The 14196-nt window shown below is 41.5% G+C and overlaps 1 protein-coding gene across 1 annotated transcript in view; it reads left to right on the top strand.

The window, feature by feature from the left end:
- Positions 1-14196, top strand: part of LOC139933051 (glypican-6-like) — a 78189-nt gene that overhangs the window by 47112 nt on the left and 16881 nt on the right. Inside the window, exons 5-6 of the mRNA XM_071927042.2 lie at positions 4071-4201; positions 4912-5055. Of these exons, the coding sequence (XP_071783143.1) occupies positions 4071-4201; positions 4912-5055 (275 nt within the window). The remainder of the gene's footprint in view (positions 1-4070; positions 4202-4911; positions 5056-14196) is intronic.

Raw genomic sequence — 14196 nt, 5'->3', positions numbered from 1 at the left:
TGCTGGTCTGAATGCGTCATCTTTATGTGTTGTATTGCTATGAATATTTCAAAAGAACAGTGAAAGCATCATTTGTTACATTATGCGCGTGTGCAAGTGCATGTGTGAGGTTGTGTGTGAGTGTGTGTGTGTGTATGTGCGTGTCTGTGTGTACATCTTGTGTATGTTGAAGGACTTTTTTTTATCAGGACAAGCTGTGACCAAGGGACAATATGCTTTTTCCCTTGCCATTTTTTCACCGTTTCATATAGCGCCATTAGTTGGTTGACTGAACCACAGATGAGCTATGCTTTACAGAATCCAAATTACACTAGAGCCATTTTTCATCCTGTGGATCTCTTCAGAGGCAAAGAGCCATAGATGGGCCTTTTCACTTTCCTTATTTGTCCTTGTCTGCTGGAGGTTGCCGCTGGCTGACATAGCCTGAATTTAAGTGGACATCAATCTCGATAAAGAGGCAGAGCACAGAGTAATGTTAGCTCCTCAGATTTTTTAGCTATTTAGCAAGACAATGCAAATGAGCGTGCTTCACGTTGGGAACTGAAATATAACTCCCATATAATACAATATATTTATTTCAATGCTGTGGTTTCACTGTGTCTTTCAGTTTTGAATTTCAACAATCAGTGAAGCGAGGCAGATTCTCAGTTGTCGTTTTTAGGCCCTCATCTCAAAATAGGACAAGATGGGTCTATTTGCATGGCTGTGTCGTGATGATAACAAGATTTCCTCCAGTTGGCCAGTAGCCTATCTCAGCACTACAAAAGTGATGCAGGGAGAATTTGGCTCACAGTGGCAGCCCTGCCACAGCGGACTGGACTTCATGCACTCCTCATAAATGAGAGTCATTAATTCTCCATGTAGGTAGAGTTTTCCACATGCAGTACAGGAGCTCCTCTTCCTCGGGGACAAAGCATTGCCCTGGCCCAACTCAACCCAATCAGCATCGCCATTCCTCTCCCCGCTTTGATTCCCCCTCTGTTTCTCTCTCTCTCTCTCTCTCTGTCTCTTTGGTCTCTCTCTCCTCACGTCTCCGTCTTCCTTCCCTATCTCTCTCAGTTGGTACTAAGACAAAGTTCCTGGCTCCCTCTGTTTGTTGAGCCCATCAGATAAGTTGAAGATAAGTCACCATTGTTGGGAAAGATTCCCATCATCTCTGGTGCTGGAGGCAGTCTTTTTTTCTCTTATTATGAGATATGAGTTGTTCCCAGTTGGCTTCCTTGACCTGAATTTTCAGAATTTGCACTTGACAGTTTTTAAACTCTTAAAGACTTTTGATTATGTTTGCATGTGTTTTATAAAATAAGCAGAGCTACCTGAGGCGGTTGCATGTATTTACATCGTAATCAGATCTAACAACTGTATGGCAATGTCAAATTCTGAATATTCTCGGAAAATACAAAAAGAGCATTGTGCACTTCATTGCAGTTTAGTGTCAAGAGACATACAGAATATAATGTATAGTGTTATAACAACTGATTAGCATTACTGCTAGTCGGTAGCAAATCTTTCATTTTGACAAGAAAGTTTATTTTAATTTTGCCCCCCCTGTTCAGGTGCAGTTATCTTTCACTAGGACCATGCGGTAGCACAGTGGTGTGATTGAACTGCTACTGTACAAAACCTTTTGGCCCTGACCGCGTAGTCTGTATATGAAAATCTGAGCAAGCATCACAGGCTATCTGCAACCCAAATTGTAAACAAACACAAGTGCTCTTCAAAGGCTGAGCCTTCGACGTAATTGGAAAGGAAATGGAGCCAGAGCTGAGCTAATGTTTCTCAGCTCTTTTACTCCACCATTAGTGATCTCAGGTCCCAGCAGGCCTAAGCCCAGGACAGTTCTGCTATCAAAGAGGTACAATGTAATTTGGAATGTTTTAAATTATACAGTATTTGTTTCCTTTTTCCCTTTAAAGTCTTTGGCTATATTTTTCTCAAAGTATTACTTTGACAACTTGGGTTGTTTATTTTTTTCAAAATCATCAAGGTTCATCATCGTCAGATATATAGTTTATACACTATATTTTGGTGTAATCAGGGGCTGTATTCTGGAATATATTATCTGTGCCTTGACAACTTGGCAATAAATCATACTATCATAGTTTGCTCCTCCTGTGATGGGTGGGGTGGTGGGAGCAGCAAGCCAAAAGACTTGTATAAGATATTCTTCAAACAAACGACTTACTGCATTTTAGTGCGGATTAAATATGCTTTTGGGACAGGCATGGAAAATATGAGTATGCCAGTAGTCACTGTTTCTGTAGTCTCTAAATGACAGGATGACCTTATTCAGAAGGGAGGTAATTGTAGAGTCATTATGACAGCCTGCTGGTGAGGTCTTGTCCTGGGAGGTCTGTGGATGGAGGAACTGCTCCTGACAGGCAGCCTAAAGTACTGTTTCCAGACCTGGGACTTGCTCAGTCGTGAGTTAGTGGTATCGTGGATCTGTCCAGCCCCCCTGTGGCACACTATTCAAGCTCAGAACTGCCATTACAGAGACAGTAACGCATTAATATGAACAGTCCTCTGGGGTTGAGAGCACATCACCGCAGTTTCATGGCAATATCAATTAATTCACTTTGCTTCTAAAGGGCAAATGTAGTTGACTAACTAGTTTGAGAAAGCTTGAGAAACCTACACCGCTGCAGTTGTAAATATTTTGTTTGAATGCTTAAGCAATTTAAGGGTTCTTAAGATGTTAATCGAAAGTGATGGAAACAATGGGGCACTGTAAATATGATAATGCAAAGTGTCTCTTGTGATCAGACAAGGCTGTATGGCTTGTGTCCATACAGGGATATTAATGAGCCGTTGACCTCACAGCATCCATGGCCTGCAGCGGATGTAAATAAGAGCTCAAAGTGCTTGGCTTTCAAAAGTTCTATTAAATCAATGACTCATCAGCGCTATTCATAGTATGCAGCATAACTACATTTTGTTGACTTGATTGAGTTGATCTGCATAAAAATTGAATTTACCACCAGAAGCATTCATGCCTCATAATTGTGTGTTGATGTACTGTGATGAGAGGGAGGAAGTAATTGACAAGGCTGTATAGTAATCAGAAGGCGAGACACAGTAGTTTGGTATGCAAAGGTATGACCTTTACTTGTAATGATTCATTTATTTATTAGTATGACCAAAGTCAGACCTGAAACTATTGTGCATTTCTGTTAAAGGTGAAGTATTTAACAAAGTATAAATTACTAAAAATATTATAACTGTCAGTATTACAGTGGAAATGTGACTATTGGCCTTTGAGAAACTATCCCTCTGGTTGTCAATAGAATCAAACCATTTTAGATATCCAGTCTACTTCCCAGAGAAATGAGCAGCCTGTAGTCTGTCAGACAGTAGTTAGTGCGAACACGGAAGAGGAGAAAGGAAACTGAGAGATTGCCTTGGTGGCTGGCAAAAGCAATGTAGGCTGGTGTAATATGACAATCATGTGATTATGTGCAATTTCGTACTTTCTTACTCTTCTCCTTATTTTGAATATGCATATTCTGACTACTAAAGTGGTATCGGTGCATCCCTAGAGCTGGCCTGTGTGTGCAAGTAAGGCAGAGACGGAAGAAGGCGGAGAGGGAGAGAGAGAGAGAGAGAGCTCGATGTTGATAACCCATGGCTTATACTCTTTACTTGGCATGGAATTTGACACGTGGCATTTAAAGTATTTCATGATTCCCAGAGGGCCCCCTTCCTCCCCCCCCAAAAAAAGACTTTATTTTAGCACCAGTGGTACCATGAATGAGTGAAATGAGTGTCGCTAAGCATGTGAACGGGGCCACACCCCTCGACTCACTCAGAATTGGTTGAGCATAGAGAAAGGGCAGCAGCAGTGAAAAAAGCGTTAGAAATCCTTTGCAAGCTTTTCCTCACTGAATTAAAATCAGTGAACTCAATCTTTAAGATGCGTGTCTAAAAATGCTAACATGAACTTTTGTATGTTTTATATGACCATTTTCAAAAAAAAGTCCTTTGACTGTTTGTTTAACTGAATGTGTCTCTCTGTGCACCACTGCTCCCCTCCCTCCAACACCCCTCCTTTCTTACTACCACCGTGACAGATGCCATGCTGCTGGTGGCACAGAGGCTGGAGGGACCTTTCAACATTGAATCTGTCATGGAGCCTATTGATGTCAAGATTTCAGAGGCCATCATGAATATGCAAGACAACAGTGCCCAGGTCTCCTACAGGGTATGTCAATTAAGTTTGTTCTCAAGAAAATAAAAAAAACAACACATCTGATGAGTTGTTGAATTCAAATAATACATGTTCATAACCTAAAGAGTGACTAACTCTCAAGAGTGGAGCTTGCTATACTCTCACATATACTTTCAGAAACAACTGGGCTGTGTCTAAGGTGTGTAGAATAACACATTCTAATTATGTCCAAGTTTAGGTTTTTGTATTTGAATTATATGTTTCATTTTGGTCAGATAATCTTAGTTCAACTAACAGTAGTTAATGTGTTTCCTGTGTTTTACTGCATTTTTCTTCGCCCACAAAATTGTAGTCAGAGAAAGAAAAAATGTAGGTGGTTGTGAAGACATTTTTCTGCCTACACAATCTTGGATGCCAGTTCTCGTTCCAAGGCTAAATGGTCTGTTGGCTTTCACATGGAACAGATGCAGTTGTGTTTATCACTTAAGTATATGTGGTGATTTCCCAAAAGCCTGTAAAAACTTAACTCTATCATCTTAAATAACATTGGTCAGAGCCTAGTTAAATAACCTATCAGCGTGGTTACCTCAATGTGACTTAGAGCACTGTCATGCCGGTAATGTGGGGTGAAGGATCCACAACGCCTTAACAAAACATCATGTTTTCCCTATTTTCCGCATCCAAAGTAATTCTAGCCGCTGTAGCAGTCTGACGGTTGGGTGCCCATCTCTTTGTAATTGCAGGTTTTTCAAGGTTGTGGCCAGCCAAAGCCCTCAGGAATGAGCAGGTCTACCCGCGGTGTTTCGGATGTGTTCAACGCCCGCTTCAGACCGTACAGCCCGGAGGAGCGGCCTACCACTGCAGCTGGCACCAGCCTCGACAGACTGGTAAGGAGACAGAGCCAATGCTGCTGTTTTCAGGCGAGACACTGCTTCGGCGTAAACATCATTTGTCTTTCTGACTTGACACTGTTGATTAAAGCTGGTGATTTGCCATCGCAAGCCCCCGGAGCCGGAAATTAATTCTTTGTACTTGTCCTCCATTCAGGCCCCTCTATCGATCTGTGTTTGTTAACGAATCAACAGCTTTACCCCAAGAGGGCAGTGGAAGGTGCGCCGCGCTGCGTCCCGTGCCCTTCTCGTCTCTGTGTACGTGGCAAATAGAAAAAAAAAGAGATGAATAGATTTTGTGAGACTGACCAGATCAATTGTTTGTTGTAAAGCAAACCTTTATTTTCTATCAGATTAGCTGTATGTTTGTTGGATTGGATCTCGTTACATGGATTTCCATCTCAAACAACCTTGAAACCTAAAATGCTGCATCAGGCTAAAGGTTAACATGGAGCTGACAGTCCAATTCAGCTGAGAGACAGTTCTCATCATGGATTACCTTTACAGCCACGCTGCCCTTCCTCTCTCCCCTCTAGCCCTTTTCAAATTGACTCTTTTCAAATTGTCTCTTGGTTATGTAGAGCTGTTTTCTCACAAACCAAAAATCTTAAAGTACTGTCATTTTTTTTTTTTTTTTTTTTTTTTTTTCCAATTTCCTTTCAAAAGTACCAAACTGATTGAACGCTAATTTTATTCTGAGTGGGAGGGTAGTTAGTCAAACTCGCCCACAGTGTTCAAAACATGTTCAATAGAATGTCTCAATGCTTTGTGTAAGGTTAATAATAGGTTACTTAGTTAATGAATAAATGCATTAAAAAACAGTAATTTCTGCCATCTGGCTCCAGGAATCCCACAACAATAAAGGAATTATTTGTTTTATTCAATACTAATCTTGTTTTTGCACAGCATAATTCCTTCTCCATATATTTTTGATGTCTGATATACTGCAGTTGCCTTTCTAGCTGTGTATGTCCATCAGCGTCTTTTTCCACCTACTCTGAATGCTTAATTAAGTCTTTCTGTTTCCCTGCCTTTATGCTGCAAACCAGAGGATTGTCTGGAGTGCGATGCAAGACAGTGTAAGCTTCATAATTTTATACTCATTTCAGTTTATTGCTGAGCCTATTGTCTGGTTTCGCCTTTGATACTGTTTTATGCATCACCACTGAAAACAATAATGAATAATGAACTCTTAAAGTTGTGCGGTTTGGGATGCATAGGGTTGTCAATTATTTTAAGCATTAATGACATAAACAAGCATCGTGACATCTAAATTCGGGTGATATGCAGTACCCAATGTTCTGTGTGTCCATAGTCAAATTTTCCTCTCACATGGGAGAAAATATCAAATAACCTTTTTGAATTTGCTGTTAAGGGCTATCTCCTCTTTGAATTACAAAGGGTTGTAAAATGGGAACCCTTATAAGACCTTGATCACGACCACTATGGTGTATTGTTGCGTCAAGGCATCGGCTATTAAACATAGCATTTTACAGTCAAGTTGCAAACACCACAGGGAGTGTGGAGCACATGCCGCAGTGTCCTCAGCTTGTGAAGACTCCTCTCTGGAGATCCAACACATACTTTTCCTCACCCACTATATCTATTCTAGACACATCAGAGACCAAGACCCCCATTGCTTTAGCTAATAGAGTCAACTCCTTGAGGAAGCCAACCAATCAGCAGGTGACCTGCTCCATCAGAGCTGGCAGAGAGGAGAGCTGTGAAGAGTTGGGGAGGGGGTGTTGCAGCCAGCATCTGCTCTAATGGTACAGTGAAATGAGGGCTCCAGACTGCTCATGAATAACTGGGCAATTAGCCTGCTTGGAGAATCCCTCAAGATGGAGCTGAGTGACAGCAGCTTATTTTTGACATATGATAGCTAGACAAGTACACCTGAGCAGAAGATTCCATTATCAACATCTTTGTGCTCTAGGAATCCATTTCATTCTTTGCTGATCATAGTGGCCACAGAGAGCTGCAAATCATGACATTGCTGTGTTGTTCTATAATAGAGCTAAAAGTTGTTGGGCTAGTGCAGAGAAAAATAAAATGGCTGGTTTGTTTGTCTTTTTGCAAAGCTAAACATTTATCTACTCTTAGCCGTAAAAGATTCATTGATCTGTGTGCTTTCATTTTACTTCAGTTTGCACCATTCTGGGTTTAAAAAAAATTATGTTGACCCTCTTCATAGAGAAGGCCACAGATATTTGTCAAGTTGAGACTTTCCAAAGAAATGTGTGTTTTTTTGATTTCAGTAAGCTTTTGAATCACTGCCTTGAATCACTGAAAATGACATTTCAAATGTGATATTATCACCCAACTGTCTATGATAACAGATAACCTTGCATATTAGGCTGTATTGGCTACTAGTGATAGCCTGACAGTTTAATATTTCCATCTTGACTTTTATCTTTGCAAGTCAACACAATTTTCCTCACCCTCACTAATCTCACTCACCCTAAGGAATGATGGATGGGATTGCATATCCACTACTAGACTACTATATTAAAGTACTTGATTGTTATAAGTGAGCTATCAAAAGTGCTGTAACCCTTGAGTTTTTTTTAAATTTTCATCTTTCCATATAATATATAGTATATACTGTATATAGTATGTAGTTAATCCCAGTCCATATTTCATAATTTATTATCCAGATATTGACATTTTATATATTTCATATCATAAATCCTTAACAGCTGTTACAACTGTCAAAACTCCCCACTGTGCAGCTTGTTTTTCTGCAATGAAGTTATATATTCCAATAAAATAATAAAGTATCATTCATTTTCTTGTCAGAATGGTTTAGAAGATTGACGAGTATGTTACATATTATAACTGCAGCTTTAAATTGATACATTTTCTGAAGTCTAAAACTGAACATATGCTGTGCACTTTTTTGTGAAATGGAATGAAATGGCCAGAGTCACAGAGTATGTGCCAACATTTATTATTCTCTACCAAGAATGGCAAAAATAGTATTCACGGGAACACAGGCATCAATGTGATGAGTCATGTTATGAAAATATTGAACTACTACTGTGGTAGTGGTGGGTTGTGGAGCTAGCACTGAATAGTGGTGGTTGGGGTCATCTGCCCCAGATAGCACACATCTGCTGTGAACTCTCCTCGGTGCCGCAGCCTACCTCCAGCTGCCAACCATTAAACAGGGTGAGGGTGTCAGTCTCATCTAGCAGCAGCCTAGTGCAACTCAGCCTGTTATCAGTGTCACAGAATCTATCTGTTTATTCACCAGCAGGGACGTCTGGATTCCCTGTGGGAGCGTTGCTCTCCAGCATAACTTTGTCATCCCACACACCGTCCTCGTTTACATTCTGGTACATGATAATTACCCGTGACAGTGACACTGCTCATGCTTCTGAAGGTTGACAAAGGTTTAACGTCCTTTGATTAGAACTTAGTGTCTGAATTTGCCACTAAGTTTGTGAGTCAAAGAATGTGCGAGGGATGGCAGGGAGTGTCTGCGCTCGTCTCCTCTGTTGCTTATGAGGAGCCTGGAGGAGCGGGCCCACCTCCAGCTCAATGAGCCATGACTGTATAATTGCCTGACATTCTGTCACAGCACACACCCTCAAAGCTCTGAGAGAAATGGAGATTTGAAAGTCCAAAGAGGGGATAAAGGCACGCCAGATTGTCAGTCTCAGAGGTGCATTTTAGATAAGAGGAGGGGTGTTTAATTTGACATTTGTTACAAATTTTGGTGCAGTCCAGTGTTCTTGTTTTTTTTTTTGTTTTATAGGTCCATTTTGTTCCCTTTGCGTAAAAAACATTTTACATTTCATCAACTATTGATGAATAAATATTTTGAAGATTTTATCGGAATAAGATGCAAAAAGTGGGCACCGCACTGCTCAGTGGTTAACCCTGTCGCCTCACAGCAAGGAGGTTCCAGGTTTGATTCCCGGTCCTTTCTGTGTGGAGTTTGTATGTTCTTCCCGTGTTTGTATGGGTTTCCCGCAGATGCTCCAGTTTCCTCCCACAGTCCAAAGACATCCAAATCATGTGAAGTGGAGACTGTCCCATAGTAAATGTGAATGTGATTTTCTATCTGTGTTAGTTCTGTGATGGACTGGCATCTTCCCTGCCTTCTGCCCAATGCATGCTGGCTATAGGCTCCAGCCCCCCGTGACCCTGAATAGGAATAAGCGGGTAGAGACAATGAATGAAGGAAAGATACAAAAGGGATTTTGTGTGATTTTACAACAATATGGCTGACCAGGGTTCACTAAATTACTAATTTGGCAACCCTGATGTAATATTCTTAAGTAAAACAGAGAATATCCATCTACACAAACTTATTCTGTCATTCACAGCCATGCACAATGGGAAAAGTCAAGTGAAACATCAGTATGTGGTTTGTGAAGTCAGGAAACACTCATCCACTCCTTTCCCAAAATATTGACCTGGGCACAATCCTGCTGCAGTCCAGGAACATTTCAAGCCACTGAAACATTCTTGTTTTGGATACGGCTTAATGGAAGTAAGTAGGCCTGTCCACAGTTCCATTCTTAAAGTTGTTGGATTTACGCACTCTAGCCCAAGCCATGTAATTATGTAGATTCCACAGATTCTGACATAATTGATACTTTTTCTAAGACCACATGAAAATAAACAGTCTAGAAATGGACAGTCCTATTATTTGACAGCAAATTTAACAATGCCCTGAATGAGGGGCTGCATTCAAGCATGAAAATTTGACTGTTGAAAATGATAACCTGACAAATTCAAAGTATACTTGCAAATGTGAAACATCACCCCAAGATTGCCTTCAGATGAATTGGAAATGATTTGGTTTAACTGGTTTATTGTGTAAAATCCAAATGCTTATGCACTGCTAGAGAAATATGGAAAAGCCAACAGTTCATGAATTGAAAAGGAGTTGCTGGATATTATGGAAGGTCAAAAAGTCTGTCACACATTTTGAATTTCAAGATGAATTTATGTCCCTTTTCAAATAAACCACCATTGTTCTGTGCAGTACACAGTCATACCAGTGATCTTTGCAATTGTATTGTGTATTTTGAACATGAAAGACGAAAACATGAAATGCTTCCCCGACACCAGAGATGATGTCAAGGCACCATTTTCTCTATCAAACAGCTGTGTTTGCTGCTGGTGAGCTGAGAGAGAAAGTAACTTTTATTTCCAAGAATGTCACTCTGGTCTGCTTGCAAATATGAACAGCTGTGGTATTGTACCACATGCAAATACCCTAGTTGTGCATTTCACTGTGGGCAGAGAGCCAGAAGGGTTTGCAGGCCAGTTTCCGGTAGGTCCCCACACAATAGTGACAGTATGTTCCCTTTCTAGCATTCACATTGATGTCTCACTATGGGATACATCTCCCTGCATATTTCTCAGAAGCATTATTGGCTCAGCAAATCTTAACATTTGTTTGGACTAAGTAAATAGAAAGCTGGAAGTAGCCTGAAGCTTTATTTTATTTGTTTAGTCCATATTTCCCAGCCCCAGTGATTTATGCTAGCACGCTTACTGTTGTGGGTGTGATACTGCATTTAGCATGGTATTTGTTTTAGACAAAGCCACAAGAGTCAAGGTCAGATAGAAACCTTGGTGACTGGAAAATAGCCTTTGGGTTCCTCTCACGAAGAGAAACTTTCATCTTCTTACATTGGTAACATGCAGTTTTGTCTGCTTCCTTGACTGAAGTATGGGCCATCTCTTTTGTTAAAGCCCCTACGTGTAGAATATTAACCTCAATATATCATTCTCAAATTAATTTTGATAGCATAGTATAATGGCTGTAGAAAAGTGAGACCATCGCAGTGAAAATTAGTTTATTCTGTGTGTTGCTTTCTATTGGTTTACTCTGTGTCCCAGGGTACAATTTGGCGTGAAATGTGCAGGACTGATTTACGGCACAAAGGAGGAGTCTCAACCAAAACAGGAAGAGGACTGCCTCACTCTACTTAGCAGGGAAGTATTTTATTATAGGCGACTGCCTGACTTTTTTTGCGACAGCTGTTGTAAAATACTACCACCAAGTGACTCAAGGGGTTGCCAAAGTCATCCAATTTCAAATTCTACATATAGGGACTTCAAGAGGAAAAAATTTTAAAAATTGTTCTTATACGCATTCTTCAAAGAGTAATTATACACCAAACCAAATCTATGTAAAGCCTGACATCTAATGATAAAAAGCACAGTACTGAAATTGCCATCTGCTGATATTTGGTGCCAAGTGATGTCACCACCTGTTGTATATAGATGTCAGGCTTTACACAGATTTGGGTTTTGTGTTTAGTTACTCTTTAAAGGCATACTTGCCAACCCTCCCGATTTTCCCAGGAGACTCCAGATTTTCATGGCTCTCTCCCAATGTTCTCCCATGATCTAATTTCTCCCAAGTTTCTCATATATTTTGCTCAAATTTCAAAATCTGCCCATTTACTATACCTGTTAAAAGTAGTTCCACAAAAATCTAGGCCCACTGCCGTTTCCAAACGCTCAACAAACTACGTTACACCAAAAATTCAGTCCCCATGGTTATGTTATTAGCAGTTCTTACTTCCATTGTCACTGAAAACACTGTTAAGAAAGACAAGACTACTTCTTTTTTGGCTGGGATTCAATGAGAGTGTCTCACATTCAGATCAGTATCTTTTCATCTGTGAGATGCTTATTTGATTTGGGCAAAACAGTATAATGTTTAATATTTTTAATAGGGATGGGACGATGTGGTAATCTCATAATTCGATTTGATTCACGATGTGGGGTTCACGTTTCGATTCAGCCATGATTCGATGTGATAAAAGTTAGATGAATACAAAGCATGATTGTACAACATTGCCATTATTTATTTGACAAAACTATATGTCTTTTTAGCAATGTTTTTCTTGCAATTGTAAAGAAGAATAGTAGCCCAATCAGAATCAGAGTAATCACCTCAATCAGAATAAATTGGCTCATTCTGAATAAAATTTAATTCCGTTTGAGAGGACTGGTATAACCCTTTAATAATCTGGTCATTGGATAAAATTTTGTCATGTAAACGCTCATTCCAATCACTTTCTTTTGTTGGCATAGGCTGCACTTGTTATTAACACTTTTGGAGTCGTATGTTGTGATAAAGCTGTTGCTTCAACGCAGGTTCATCTTTTAAAAATGTAAGCCCATGTTAGATTCTGTAGGCTATTTTGCGCATGTTAGAAACTTTTATTCTGATTACATACTGTGGAGCATGTAAGCGCACACCATGTGAGCCTTATTTAGCTTTCATGTAAACACTTGCGGGGGAATCTTCAATCGGAATGATTTCCTTCAGAATGAAAAAATATGGCTCATGTAACCGCAGTCTCTCGCATGTGATCGGATGTCTGAGCTCATCAGAGCTGCTGTAACTGCCGGTTGTTGCTCGAGATATTGATCCAGAACATCCATAATGAGTTTGTGCTGTGGCACCTGTAGCAGGAAGCCAACACCGCAGTCGCGGTAGAGCTCCTGTGAAACAATGCTGCCACTCGTCACACCCGGCCAAGCTCCACTCAGATATCCTCTGGCTTGTCCGCCATGTCTGCCACTTGGCTTTGCGGTTTTGCATTGCAAAGTGTTTGCACCCTCTGCCAGTCAAACTGTGTAATGGGTGGAGAAGGAGGAGTAAGTGGCAGACATTGTAGCTGACAGGGTGTACGTCCGATGCACATCGTTAGGGGGCGATCACACCGGGAAGTGTCGCTAGAAACGCGTCGCCACCAAAACCATTGTTTTCCTATGGTACAGCGCGCCTGGCGCATGCTCTTCTCTTGGACGCACTTTTTAGGCACGCATAAAAGTTTAAATATTTTCAACTTTTCAGCACAAGGCGCGGTGTCGCACCGCTCGTCAATGTCACACTTGGGCCAGGCAGCCAATCAAATCAAGCAGTAGGCAGGCTTTCCTTCCTGTTTTGATGCCGTTTGATGTGGTAGGAACGGTGGGACAGAGGAAAACACAGATGAAAAGCTGATATTTACAGTCTTTAACCCGGTCGCACACGCAGCCCTGCTCCACAGGCGCACCAAGCTGTTTTGCCCGACACGATCTGCCTAGGCGTTTTTGAAGCGGATGCGCCTGTAGCGACGCTTCTCAGTGTGATCGCCCCCTTATATGCCACGATGTACGTCATCATGGTTTTATATCGCAAATTATCGTACTACGATATATCGTCCCATCCCTAATACATAGATATTTTTACATACCCCATTTGGACTCATTGTTAGCAGCAAGAGGCTAGCAACGGGAGCTGGGAGTTCAATCAATAGCTGACTCGGGAGCCAATATTCTCTGCAGGTCCAAGTACTACGGGTATGTAAGAGGCAAATTATATATAGGTCCAAAATCGCTGAACCTATCCTTTAAGAAATTACCCAAGCTAAGTGGGCACCCTTCCCTGAGTAATTGGAAGGCATCTCTCTTACTTGGAAAGAGAGCCCCTAATCTAGTAAGGTTACTATCCAAGGGGCATCAATCCTGGATTTCAAAGGCATGAACCCCTAGGTGGCAGCTCACCTCCACCGTAAATTGTCAGTAACCCAAGGCTCCCACTCTGCCTTCCAAGGTTGACCATTTCCAATCTGTGAGAGCTCTGAACCTCACCTCAATGCTCACTGCCTCCCAAGCGGAGTTGTTCCAGGATTTGACCACTAAGCCCGACGCCACCCTATGGGAGGAGATCATGGTGGCGACCAATCTCTGCCTCTGGGGCTAGAGGTGCACTATTCAAGCCACGAGAAAAGCCATAGCCATGATGGTATTATGGGAAAGGGAAAGATGGCTCAACCTGACCAACATGACCGACAAGGAGTAGGACGAAATACTGGCCGTGCCAGTCGTCTCCGAGGGCATTTTTCGCACCAGTCTTGCTTCAGTGTTGATCAGGTGCGAGGCCAAAAAGAAATAGGATAAAGGGTTATAGCTCTTTCTCCCAGAGAATGCGCAACCAGCGGCTCAGCTGGTCCCAGTGGTGACGGTGCAGCCTGCTCCCCTGTTCCACATTCCAAAGCACCCAAAAAAACAGGCTAACAATCAGGCCTAGTCCAGGGCCCAGTCTGGCCCAAGAAAGTCCTTATGCCAACAGGGACCCAGAAGGGACAAGAAGTCCCTCCCATTACCCAGACA

This window comes from Centroberyx gerrardi, chromosome 10 (assembly GCF_048128805.1).
Source record: "Centroberyx gerrardi isolate f3 chromosome 10, fCenGer3.hap1.cur.20231027, whole genome shotgun sequence".
Lineage (NCBI taxonomy): Eukaryota > Metazoa > Chordata > Actinopteri > Beryciformes > Berycidae > Centroberyx > Centroberyx gerrardi.
This window is presented reverse-complemented; position numbering and strand designations above follow the sequence as displayed.